The sequence below is a fragment of the Halichoerus grypus genome, chromosome 1 (genome assembly GCF_964656455.1).
Source record: "Halichoerus grypus chromosome 1, mHalGry1.hap1.1, whole genome shotgun sequence".
NCBI lineage: Eukaryota > Metazoa > Chordata > Mammalia > Carnivora > Phocidae > Halichoerus > Halichoerus grypus.
Window position 1 is genome coordinate 68,702,765 of NC_135712.1, and position 13,764 is coordinate 68,716,528.

Genomic DNA, 13,764 nt, shown 5'->3' on the forward strand with positions numbered 1-13,764 from the left:
GGGGGGGTGTCCGGGGTCCCCGCTCTGCGACTGTAGACACACAGCAGAGAGGGCCCTCGTTGTAACAGACATCCTGGCACAAGCACAAATCGTGGAGAACCAATGCCAGACGTGGGCTGACCTCTCTGTGGCCAAACACATAGACAGACTTCCAAAGGGCACGGCCTCTCTGGCCAGGTCTTTTTCGAACAGGAAGGGGAAATCCCTCCTAGGAAGTACGCTTCCTGTTCCCTGTTGACAAGCAGGTTAGTGTTACATAACAGGCCCTCTCACGTCCCTGCTCTGCCCGTGCTGCCAGCTAGTCTCAGGGTGTCTCGGAGTCTGGTCCCAAGGGAATGTGCCCCTCCCACTACTTTAACTTTCCCTTCCGTACACTGACTTTGGTTCCAGAAAAAGTAAAGAATAGAGAGTTTTGAAATGCACAGGGCATGTTCTCCGTTCCCTCCAAAAAGGACCTTAGCCTGGCTGGCGCACCTCAGCAACAACTGAATAAACCTCCAGGGGCAAGGGAGATGTCACTTTCGACAAGTGTACGCTTCGCGCCACGGGCTTTCTGAGTCCGTCAACACGGCACTCTCCTGCCAAGGGCAGTCACCGACTGGAGAACGTGCCCTGGAAGGGCTGCTCCCCGACAAAGACAGCACGGCGCCTCCTCCCTCCTCACCAAGCCTGGAGCTCAGCTCTCTCCGTCCGTCTCCTCTAACCAGCTCGGTCCTATCCTTGTCACTCTACTTGAAATGCCTTGGAACTGCTCGGTTTGGGGACGTCTTTTCTCATCAATGCTGCCGTGCGTGCAGTCTCAGCTACCTACCTGCTGTCTCTGGGCGATGGTCCAGTTTCCTCATCAATGAAAGAGGGATCGCACCTTGTCTACGGTATGGGATTAGGGAGATTCTTTGTAATGTGCAATACAGAATGTGTGGTTTACTGCCTTCAAGAGATTTTTCATTTCACTGAGACATCAAGCCATGTTTAAAATCTCCTAACCTAGAGAAACTTCATGGAATATTCACAAGAGGCCAGGCATTATTTGAAGCACGTTACATGGATTATCTCATTAGCCCTCGCAATAACCCTGTGCCACGGTACGGTACCACCCTAATTTTCAGAGATGGGAAATGAGGCAGAGAGAGGCCACATGAGGCCAAGTAACTTATCGAAAGCTACACGGCAAGTAGGTGTGAGGGCAGGGATCTAACCCACATTTGTTTGACTCTGGAGCCCACATTCCTAACCACTACATATGCTGCTTCTGTAGCATAATCCAGTCATGAGTAAGTGAGAAAAGTTAAAACAGTACACAGAATAAATGTTCAAGGGGCCCAGGATGTGCTATAGTTAAAAATGTGCAACAGACCCATCCACAGGACTGGCTCTTTTATTTTTATTTTTTTTTAAGATTTATTTATGTATTTTAGAAAGAGAGAGAAAGCACACGCAGGAGGTGCAGAGGGAGAGGGAGACAGAATCTTGAGCAGACTGCGCTGAGGACGGAGCCTGGCACGGGGCCCGATCTCATGACCCTGAGATCATGACCTGAGCTGAAACCAAGAGTCGGACTTTCAACAGACTGTGCCGCCCGGGCGCCCCAAGAATGGCTATTTTAATCACTGATCATTAAATCACTTGGCCTCTTGTGTAAAGTAAAGGCAGTAGACTAGGCAGGCTCTACAGTTTCTCCACCACCGTCATAATACTGCTTAAGGTCAGAGCAGGGAGAAATCCGAGAGGTTGTCATAGGCTCCAGGTTCAGCAATAGGTTCTGGAATAGTAGAAGAGAGAAGGCATTTTGGGTGTAAAAAACCAAAGTTGCATGAGTTCATTTGTGAAGATGAATACAGGGAGCAGCCAGGAAGGGAAATATCTGAAAAGGAGAAATATACTAGAATGGGAAGCAAGGGTGGAGAAATAGATACAGGCCTATTGAATGTGTGTATATACGGATGGATGGACAAATAGATAGGAGGGAGGGGAGGGTGTCTGAGGATGGAGGACGGAGGAGGATGGAGGAAGGAGGCCTGAGTGTTAGACTAAGGAGTTTAAGTTTATCCTTTAGCCCCCAGATGTCCCGACAATAAACTCCTATGGCTTGAGGTAAGCAGAGAACCTCGCCTGGAGGCAGCCTCCACCTGGCTGCCTTCTCAAGATGCATCCGCCCCTCCCCCCAAGTCAGGTTCCATGTGGCCGCCACAGCGTTTTTCTAAAATGCAAACTGTGATGACACTCTTGCGTAGAGCCCTTCCCTGGCTCCTCATCACCTACAGCACAGCTTCTGCATTTCTATTTTGTGGTCCAACATCTAGGCTACCCCTTGAGTCACCCTAGCTTCTGGCCATTGCAAAACACGTAAGAGGTGCTGAACACTGGCATGTTTTGGTTTTGCAGCAATCACCTTGCAGACAGACCACGGGGGTGGTCAAGGAGATGGAAAGAAGATGAATTACGAAGAAATATAAGCAGTCAGTGGACAACTTGGCAGCAGATGGAATGTGGGAGGTAGGAGAAGGTAGGCAGCAGAGGATTCCTGGGTTTCTGGCTTACACAAACCAATCAAAAGGGAGATAAGGAGAATCAGAAGAGAACCATGTGCCGGTTCTCTTCAGAACCAGCCAGATGAGGGCTGAAAAAGTCTATGAGCTGTAGTAGCACAAGGCCATTAGCGATCTGGGAAGACTGAGGTGAGGGCTGACTGGGCAGGGACAAATGTTTTCAGAAATATAGCTGTGAATATGGAGGAAAGAAGGGCAAGTGAGGAGTGGGAGGTTGAAGGTTTCTCTTTCTCTCTTTTTTTTTTTTTAGAATGAACAGACCTGAGCATGTTCAAAGGCTGATGGGAGACTTCATTAAGAGGAAAGTGCAGATATAAAATCACTTATTACATGGATATATTTATTTATTCATTTGCCTCAACCTATTAGTCTGCAAACCCATACTAATCAAAGATGGCGTTTTATTTTTGTTTGCCCAATGCCTAGAACTGTCAGGCATACAGTAGATGCTCAGAACATGCTGCTAGAGGCGGGGAACATCATTAGGATGAGCCTGAAGCCCTGAGGGAAGACATCCAAAGCTGTAAATTAGAAAGGGAACAGAGAAGTATTATTGAGGCTTATGAATTTAAATGTGATTTCTTAACACATGTCCAAAGAAATCCAAAGATTTAGAATACCATGAGGAAAAAATGGTTAAGAATTCTCTTTCCTTTGGCAGGTCATGGTCATGGTCAAGCAGAAGTCACAAGCTTTACACCCCACTCTTGCTCTTGCATATTGTTCAGATTTCTCCAGCAAAAGGCTCTTCAGACATGTGAACAATGATGCATCCTCGGTTTCAGGGCCAGCTGCTCCTCCGTCCTTGGCTTAGTGTCAACGAACGGGCCGTTGTAACAAGGTCAATTGATGGCGTTTCCCAAGGGGCAATGTCCCGACAAGCCCCTCACCCTTTGCCTTCATCTGCTGGACCATATGTTGCATTCATGTTGTATCTGAGCAGCAAAATATGACCACCACTAAACAAATAAGGTGATGTTGCTTTTAAGCGAATCTTCTCCAAACCTCAACATTACTTTCTGAGATGACAGCATTGGCTGGAAAGCTAAGACTCCATTGTCAAAGGCAACAGCCCTCCCAAAGGGTACCTTTGCCCTTCCTGTCTTAGCACCTGATTTCTCAATGCTGACGCCTGGCTGCCAAGTCCCTCGAATTACTACTGCATTTCTTATGAGGGTGGCAAGGAAAGGACTTGGTCTCTGGCCCAACTCTATCGATCAGGAGATTAAAGCGATGGATGGAAGATGGAAAAATCTGTGTTCTTTAATGAACTCATCTTTCCAGTTTCAAAGAAGTCTGTAAACAGCTGAGTGAGATGAACCATAGTCCTCATAGGACCATAAGGAATGCTGACTCAGAAAGAAAAACAGAGGGCCTGTGGCCAAAAGAAACAGAGGTTTCTCAGATCAACATCTTGAATTTGGCTTAACTTGCCCAATCCACCTGGCAGGCACTTCTGGGGGAATGCCAACCACATCTGGAGAGACATGAATTCGCTACCCTCTTGATCACTGCAACAGGATGAGAGGGTTACTATTTTCAATCTGGAAATCTGTTGTGTTGTGGTTGGTTAACAGTTGCCATGTTCCACCCTCAGCTGGCCACTGTTCAGAGCCGGGTGCAGCACTCTTAATGGTCAGAGCTAGTTTGGAATGTCACATGAGTGGGCCACGCTGAAGCTCGGCTGCTAGGAGCCCAGCCAAGCCACAAGATGGCAGGAAGCAGCTGCCCACGAATACCCCCTGAGAGTTAGGGGAGGTGGGCTTTTACTGGGTCAAGGCTTTGGGCCAACCACTGGTGGGGAGTGTGGCCAACAGGCCATTCTTCTCAGCCACAGCCTCCTCCACTTGGGTTGGATCAGTAACAGCCACATCAATCGCCTGGTAGAGTAACAACAACTAAGTGACATCATTCATGTCAAAAGTGGTTTATAAATTAGAACAGGCTAACAAAGGTTCATTTCAGGAAAGTGGGTTCAGCATAATCAATAACAACAGATAGACACCCACTGAATACAAAGAGGAACACTCTGCCTTCCATCAAATAGTAATCATAAAAGGACAGGTACCTCAGCCAGTCCCTCGGTTCACGTGTGACCTTCAGCCTGGTCTGCTGTGTCTGATGCATCCTTATGTAACCCAGACAAACACTCACTTAGGAAAACAGACACTAAATGTTTCCTAAAATTTTGACTGAAATAAAGAGCACTTATTAGGTAAGACTTGGAAAATGTGGGCTCAATGCTTGGGTGGTGACAGCGGAGAAGGCTGGATTGGTAATTCAGAGATTTGAGAAGGGCCTCAAGTTAATCAAAATAAGTAAAATTAGGTAGAAATGAGGTAACTATTTATTTACAAGGTTCTCCTGGTCTGAATCTATAATCAAGAATCATATGGGGCACCTGAGTGGCACAACTGGTCAAGCGTGCAACTCTTGATCTCAGCTCAGGTCTTGATCTCAGGGTCGTGAGTTCAAGCCCCACGATGGATTCCACGCTGGGAATAGAGCCTACTTAAAAGAATCACAGTGAGCTTTAGTCCAAGTTCTGGGTCTCAGTTTCCCTAAGTGTAAACCGTTAAACAGGTAAAACAATGTTGGCCCACTGTGTGTAACTAGGGGTGCTATTAGGAAAGGCACAAGACACAAATAATCCCACTATTTCGTGCTTGCTCATGATGAGAGCAAAATGCTAAAATAACATACTAACTTGGGAAGTATATTCCTTTAGCTTAGGGATGGTGGGGTCACCTGATCAAAACTTTTAAGAGTGGTGGTTGTGAGCTGGGGTGATTGGAGTGACCCCATTCTCTGGGTCAGAGGGCAACAGGCAGGGTTTAGGAAGGTCCCAGACAGAGAAAGCCCAAATTGCAGCAGGTCAAACTCACTCAGAGCAACTTCCAGACACCAGGGAGCATTTGCATCTGGGTGGGTTCTTAGGTCAGTGTTCTTAGAGTCATGAACACTCCCCCTAAGAAAAACAGGGTTCCTCCATCCAATTCTGCCCCACCCCACCAGAGGCACTGAGCAACAGAGGCCTATAACCAATTATGTCACAGTTTCCAAATCAAGACCAAACTCAAAGTTATGGCTCAACGACCAAGAAATGAAACCAGTACTTTAAGTGCTCAATTTAACTCAGAATGGAAAATTGTCTGATGTGTTATTCTATAACATCAAAAAACTAATACCACCCAAACCTATACATGACCAAGATCTTATTTTTGGCATTCTCATGGTCTTCCTAGGATTTTCCTTTGCTTTTTAAGTTTCATTATTTCTTTCACAAGCCAAGTGTCATGCCCTTAAGGATCAGTTCTGACGTTCAAAAGCACGTACAGGGTCCTCATCACAAGGCTGCTCTTGCACATTTCCCTTCTAAGTAGAGAGAGAAAGGCAATGAGGTGAGATCCAATGCTTAGGATAGTCCATTTTTCAGAATCACTGGTGAATTGTTGCTGAAGACCTTTGCAGAAACAAGATCTGGGCAGTGAGCAAGGGCAGTAAGAAAACTCCATTCCCAGAGCTAAGTTCAGAGCATGGAACAAGGCAGGTTCTCAACATGGTTTCCCAATATTCTCTCCCTTGTCTTTCAAGATCTCATAGAAGTCTGGATGGTAAAGGTAGAAACATGAGTGATTCATATCCTCATTCCTCAATCCCAGCAAGTTTCTGAGAAGCGGAAAATTCTAGGGGTGACAAACATTTAGAAATTAATTCAAGCAACTCTAGCTCTGTAATCCTGGCACCCAGCACAACACCTGGCATGTGAACAATGCTCAGTGAGCTCTTACTGAATGAGAGGAAATCAGCAACCTACCTAAAACAAAATGACCTGCAATCAGGGATCACGGTTTCCGTATCTGTAGCCGCACTAACATCGGATACTTGCTACGCTCTGGTTTTCCCAAAGAACTTTCTCTAATCGCAAGCTGCAAGAAGCTGGCTGACCCCAGAGATAAGCAGTCCAGCGTACCTGGTTCATGTGGCTAGTCTGAAAGATGCATTGTTTCATTGCAGGGCTGGGCCCTAAATGTTGGTACCCTTTTGTCTCTCAAATGAACTTGAGCAATGTCTGGATACAGGTGGAATTCTTAGGGAATTCTTGATCATGGGGTGCCTGTTGAGAACTTCTGAAACCAACCTGTTTTGGTGCCATGAATGTCTCTGATACTTATCTCTGTGGAAGAAAATGTTTCTCCAAGAAGGGGTGGGATGGGGAGACCAGGTCATGACACTTACTCAACATCCCTGATGGAGTGGCAGCTGTGCAAGGAGCTTTTTGGACATTGTTCTTTTTCTTTCTTTCTCAAATATTTTATTTATTTATTTATTTGAGAGAGAGAGAGAGAGTGAAGGGGAAGGGCGGAGGGAGAGAGAGAAAATCTCAAGTAGACTGCGCTGAGCACGGAGCCCAACACAGGGCTTGATCCCATGTCCCCGAGACCATGACCCGAGCCAAAACCAAGAGTCGAACACTCAACTGACTGAGCCACCCAGGCACCGCCAGACATTGTTCTATTTGATGCTCACAACAACTCTCTGGCGTATTTGACAGAGAAAAAGATCTGCCAGAAATTGAGGGTTACCAGAAAGGAGGTGGGTGGGGGATGGGTGAAATAGGTGATGGGTATTAAGGAGGGCACTTGTCATGAGCACTGGGTGTTGTATGGAACTGCTGAATTACTACACTGTACACCTGAAACGAATATTACACTCTATGTTAACTAACTGGAATTTAAATCAAAACTTAAAAGAATATATGTCAGGGAGGTAGTAGGTCGAGTCCAAGGTCACAGAGGTAGAAAGGGGCAGCGCCAGGTTTAGAATCCAGATTTGAACATGCACTGCTAAATGGTCTCTGTGGAAGTGTTTTTAGTAATTAGGGCTATAGCATTTCTTACAATCATAATTACTGAAGAATCCTGTAATAAATTCTGTTCTTAGAGCCTCCATATCCTGAGCACTCCACAATGGAACATGACTCTCTCGACTTTTGCTGTCAACTGCATAATTCGGATTTATATAATAGCAGATAAGGGGAACTGCAATGTGGATATTCCTTTGGGGAAAAGAGGCCCTTTCTCTAGAAAATACATATATTTTGTATTTTTATATTTGCCATTAGCACTTGGGTAACCATCAATAAACTGAGCAGAGATTGATATACATGCAAAAACTTGAAGAATTTTCTAGGCTCTCCCACCTGAGGCACACAGTAGTAGCAATCCTGCCAAGAGGCCCCTTTATTAGAACATTAAATATGTCAAATCTTGGTTCATTCAAAAGGTACTTTTAGAGGCCTTTGTTGTGGAGTTGCATTCAAGATGATCCTCTAACAACCCATTTATGAAATATGCAAATTTCGATGCAGTGGCAGAAGGTACAACTGTGACCACAGACCCGGGAACAGCCACTGGGATACTGACCCTGAGTGTGAAAATTACATTTCTGAAGAAAAACAGGATAAATATGGTGAGAAGAACTTTTATAAACATCGCTGGATAACTACAGCCAAAGGAGGTGTTTCATTTGGCAAGAATCAAGAAGTCTAAAACCAGGCCTTAATGTCAGAGGCGCTTGTAACTGGAGAGGTGTCACAGAGCCTCGTGAAGCCTTCTGGAAGCCATCAGCCCAGACCCAGAGCATATGCTCAGAGGCTGGCTCTGGCCTCTGCCAATGAGGCCATTACTGTCGCTCCCCATTTTTTTATGTTTGGGAGGGAACTCCAGATGCCCCTTCACCTCTGCCTGCCTACCACATATTAAAGGATTTATGTATCTATACAAAAATCTATATTAAAAAGAAAAAATATATATATAAAGTAAAAACTGGCCAAAGAGCCTATTAGAGGAAGTAAAATATTTGAGACCTTACTTAGATGTACTTTTGGGATCTTGCAGTCACAAGACTCTGTTCAAAAGGGCTGTTCAAAAGTCAAAAGTTCAAAATTCCATATCCTATTTAAGTTTTCCCAATATATGAAACCCAAGAAGTAGGCCGACCATTAGCAAGTTATTCCCTGTACCCCAGTGCAGTCATTGGAAGTACAGAGAGTGCTGAAAACTTCAGGGCTGAGACAGATTTCAACAGTTTACCACAATGGAGTAACTCAAATCCCAGGAAATGCACTATTTGGATATGGTAACCAACAAAGAACAAAGTTTGAGCAATAATCTTTTATTATATTAAGAACAACTAAACAGACCATGTCCTACTTCCCATGTTTCAGTGATAGGGGGACTCTGAAGGGTCAATACTTCATGAGACTCAGAAGAACAGAAACCCTCACAATGGCTCCCAAAAGCTCCCTTTGCACACATAGGGACAGTCTGTGGACAGAACCATTGTCTAGGTTCTGTTGCCTCTAGAAACCAGAGGGAAACACAATAGCCCTGAAACATTCCCATGACAATGTGCCCCAAAAGTAGTAACAAAAGCTGTTCAACAGCTTCTGGACCTTAGTCTGATTGCTCCACTACTAACTTTTATGCCACATGACATGTTACAAACCTGGACTCTCTCGCATTCCCCCTCAGTCCTCTCTGGGGGTGGGGGAGGGCAATGGGACAAGGGACTATAAGCGTCTGATAGACAGAGACCAGAGAGAAGTGGAAGGAGCTTTTCCAGGACGTCCCCACCACCAAACCTAGCTCTGGCTCTGCCAGAGCCCCCGCCTGAAGACAGACCACAGCACATGGCCCTTTGTGGGCCAGGTTGCAAGGAGAGGGGCAGGAAGGACCGTGAGAGAGTGCTGAGGTCAGCTGCTCCTGAGGCTCTGAGTCAGCACCTTCCAGACCAGAGTGGCTGTCGGGAAACAGACTTCTCTCCCACAAAACCCCAAATATAACAGCAATCCAAGAGCTTGAAACCCATGGGCACGGTTCCGGAGCGGGAGCCCCAAGCTGACCACGCGTGCCAAGGAACTGGGCGCTGGAACCCATCACCCACCCAGTCACTGCTGCCCCCTGAGCTGGCTGTAGTGGAGAGACAAGGAAGGAGGAGCGAGGTGCTACATCGATATGCAGGAACAAGTCCTCCCTGGAGCCAGGCTCAGTTTAAAGTCCTTACTAAATAAGCAAACACAACAATGACCTCATTCCAGAAATTGTTTTCCCCACGAAGACTTGGATAGCTTCACGTTTCAACTAGCTGTTGCTTTCAAGTGAAGGGGTGGGGAGGGTAATCGGGGATGCAATGGAAAGAGTAAAAATGTTCCAATCAATGAGGTATTAAAGTCATTCAACTTTAAGGGCTGCTTAGGATATAATATTACCTGATAAAACCAAGACACAAAATTGTACACAGACACACACACACACACACACACACACACACTAACTTAGAAAAAGAAAAGTTTGGAAGGAAAGATACTAACCTCTTAAAGTATGACTGACGGAATTATAAACAATTAAACAATTTATTTCATTTCGTTCTACTATTCTTCTAAAACAGAATAATTCTCCAGCTATCTGACCGAGCACAGTTTTGGAAGGGAGACATGTGAACCAGTGTGGGAGGAAGGAGTTCCTCCAGATGGACCAGATGGTCCAAATTAATCCTGGTCACCAAGAAGGAGGCAGACAGCAAGGACTGACCACATATCTATCAATGGAATAATTTTTCAAATTTTCTTTAATGAATGTGTATGGCTTTTCAAATGGGGAAAAAAAAAGACATCCCACCCAGGCCATCCTGAGATGTTAGTGACTTCAAGTACCGTGTATGTGGAAGTCTCCAGGGCTTCTGTAATCTTCCCTCTCTCTACCCAGGGACATGTGAGAGTCTCTCAATACTGCAGGATTGTATGGAGTGAAGGGAGAGAAACAGCACCCAGGCAGAATTCTGAAATGCAAGATTAACTCAAAACTGTGAGTTCTGGTGGCTGAACAAAAAAGCTATGTATTCTCTCAATTACAGAATATTCCTGCCTCCAAAATGACAAGTTTTCCCTACTGAGACCACTCACACCTCATCTACCACCTGCCCTGCACCCCCAGGCTCTTTGCTGTATTCAGAGAAACCTAACATCTGAGGGAGGGAGAGGAAGCATCTACCACGCGCTGGGCCCTATCTCCTACCAAGCACGACGCCAGGTCCTTCGTCTATGTCTTCTTCGATTTTCAAAATAATGCAGAAACGAAGGGTGGCGAGCCATTTTGAGACAGGAAAACCAAACGTACGAGAGAGAACCCAGGCAGTAGGCTGATGAATTATGGGGATGGAATCTGCACACGTCAGCGGACTTAGAAGCCCCTGCTCCCAGGCAATATGGACACAATATGGCACAAGCAGTCTTCTGGATGAAGATGTATCAGAGGATTGTTTCTGGCTCCTGAGGGGAAGGGAGGAACAGTTTCATGACACTATCTGCTAATATGTTTGGAAGAAGAAAAAAACACTGCTAAAAGCCAGTTACAGACACTGCCAGCCTCCTTGGAGCTTTTATAGTGCTGGTGAAGGGACTGGGAAGTCCACCCCCCACCCCCTGCTGGAACTCCTGAGGCACAGCCTGGTGGTTTACAGTGGCAGCCCCTCCTGCACTGACCAGAGGTGGTGGCATTGACTCAGAAAGGACCCAGTGCTTGGCGAGTCCTCCTTCTGTGCCAGGCTGTGCCCTAGGTACTGTATACACATGCTCTATTTTTCACAAGAGCTCTAAGCCCAAAGTGACACAAGCATCGGGTGGTGTTACTGGATTTAGACCCAGGAGTGCCTAATCCTAAGTACTTTTTCTGCTAACTCAGATAGAACCATCCAGTGAGTCCCAGTCTATCATCTCTTTGCCAGAGGAAGAGCAGATCCCCTGTTGCATGGTCAGCATATCAAATCCTAATTCTGCACTCCGTGACATTCCTCTATGACATTCACGTGCCCTGTACCTTCTGGGGCAGTTCCAGTTGTGAACATGCTGGTCCCACTGCTCCCGTGGGTGCACTCATACTTGTCTCACTGTGCGGTCTGCCCCAGGAAGCCTCACCCACAATGGGGCCACCCTCAGCACTTGCTCCTTCCAAAGAGGGACAGTCATTCCTCCCACAGTGACAGGTCATTTATATGCTCTGATTTGCCTCCCATGTTTCTGCTTTATCTTCCCTATAATACTCAAAGTTCCTTTCAAATCCATACTTCCCAACTGGAAGACCACTCTCAAGGGAGGAATCCCAGCAACAGCAGAATAGGCAGCAGCAGAAACTACAGTCCTACCTAAAACGGTTCCACTTACTGTATTTGCAGGCAGCATGGTGTCAGACGGAATGCCCCCTCTGAGACATGATTTTACAGTATCTCATCGGAATGCAACTCCCAGAATTGGAAGTGCCCAACTGTAATTTAACTGGAATCCATGGAAAGTCTTACGCATAGATTAGAAAACTTAAGTGCTCAAACAGGACACAACAAAAGCTTGGCTTGACTAGAGTTAACTTGAAAAATTAAGACACTTCAGCTTTTGGTAGTGAAGTTCCAGAACGACTCAACAGTATAATGTGATCATTTAACAGAAAAGAAAAGAGAAAGCGGGTATCTTGTTAGGATGTGCTAATGGAAGCAGAACGTCCAGATCACAGAAATGTTCAGCTGAACTCTGGGCTGGGCCCTCGCTCTCCAGAATGACAAATAACACGCTCAGTGCTGAGAAGCACACTTAACAAACTGATGGAGTCCTCAGAGGAGGAGGAGACGTGGTGGCTAGTGTAGAAAGAAAAGAGAACAGAGAAACATAAAGAAATTTTCAGATGTTTGACAGGCTGTCACATGGAAGAGGGTGTCTAGAATATGAATCAGTGGGTGGCAATTACTGAGAAACAATTTTCTGTTCAATCAAAAGAAACTTCCAAACCATGTCTGTGGGAGGCAGAATGACGGCCCCCAAAGATGACCACAGGAGGCAATCAAGAAGAGACTAAACATCTACCTGAATGGAATGCTGTGCGAGTAAGTCCTGGATGACCCCCACACATCCCTGTGACTCTGGGAGTCCACAGGCCCACGGCAGGTCCTTCTGCCGTTGTATTCGACACGCTGGTCCCCACCCCCAGGCCCGGTGGTCCGCAAGGGCTTGCCCTCGCCTTCTCCCCGGAGGACAGCGGTTAGTCAGTACAAGGCACCCTTTGGGTGGCGGATGCCCTAGTGGTGCCTGGGCCTGGCTCAGCACTAACGTGCTTGCGGGGTGCCTACCTGAGCAGAGGACTCCTTTGTTCCTGGCACAGGAGAAGTTGTCACACTGGCAGAAAGCGCCGTAGATCTTCCCGAACTCACTCTCGAAGCAGGAGCACTGGTTGCAGCTGCACTCCCCGCGCCCGCTGCACAGGGGCTTGCCCTCGGCTTCCCGGCACAGGTTCTGGTACCCGCTCTGGCTCTCCCCTTCCTGGCACTCACACCTGGTGCCCAGGTGGCCGGGGTTGCACTCGCACAGGCCGCACACGTAAGTCCCGTTCCCGCTGCACCTGGCGCTGTCGGGCTCCAGCCCGGCGCTGCAGCCGCACTGGCAGCTGTAGGTGACCCCCACCTCCAGGCTGTCCCGGAAGCCCACGGGCCGCAGCGTGAACGTGTGCTCCGCGGGCCTGCCCGGGCAGCTCCGGGCCTCCGCCGACACTTCGAAGGACGCCTGGGCGGGAAGAAGAGAGGGGCCGTTGCGGCGTGGCGGGCCAGGGCCTCCCGACCACCCCGGGGCCCGGCCCGGGGAACCGCCCCCCACCGCACGCCCCGCCCCCCAGGCCCTGGACCGAGAGCTGCGGCTGAAGGCGGGAGGAGGAAGGGGCCCAGACGCGCGAGCGCGCTCTCGGCGGAGGCCCGCAGCACTCAGGCGCGCTGACACTCCACAGGCACGTGACCTTTTCCTCCTCACCGCCCCGAGGGAACGAGGAAACGGGCTTCTGCAGAAAGGCAGCTGGACGCGCTCAAGGGCACGCGGTGCTAGCTCCCCTGCGGTTCACTTTTATCCGACCCGCTCCCCTCTCCATTTTCAAAGTCACTCATTCCGCGAATACTTACTGGGCACCTCCTCTGAGCCGGGCACCGAGCTAGACGTGCCCCCAACGTCACGGGGCACGGGGGTCCACACACCCTGGCAACTGCCTGCCCCTCTGCAGAAGGGCTTCCTCTCCTGCTGGACAGGGGACGAGGGGCCCCGGGTCCCTTCCGGAGTGTCTGTCTCCCCAGAGACACGCCTGAAGCCTCGCTCTGCCCCCGTGTCTCCCCGGACTGGTCATCCTCC

At 47.9% G+C, this 13,764-nt stretch overlaps 1 protein-coding gene across 3 annotated transcripts in view; it reads right to left on the reverse strand.

Moving 5' to 3' along the window:
• The window catches only part of ITGB5 (integrin subunit beta 5), a 113,557-nt gene that overhangs the window by 17,644 nt on the left and 82,149 nt on the right, over window positions 1–13,764 (reverse strand). For all 3 annotated transcript variants that reach the window (XM_078066918.1, XM_036071649.2, XM_036071650.2), the window contains exon 10: window positions 12,726–13,155. In XM_078066918.1, the coding sequence (XP_077923044.1) occupies window positions 12,726–13,155 (430 nt within the window). The remainder of the gene's footprint in view (window positions 1–12,725; window positions 13,156–13,764) is intronic.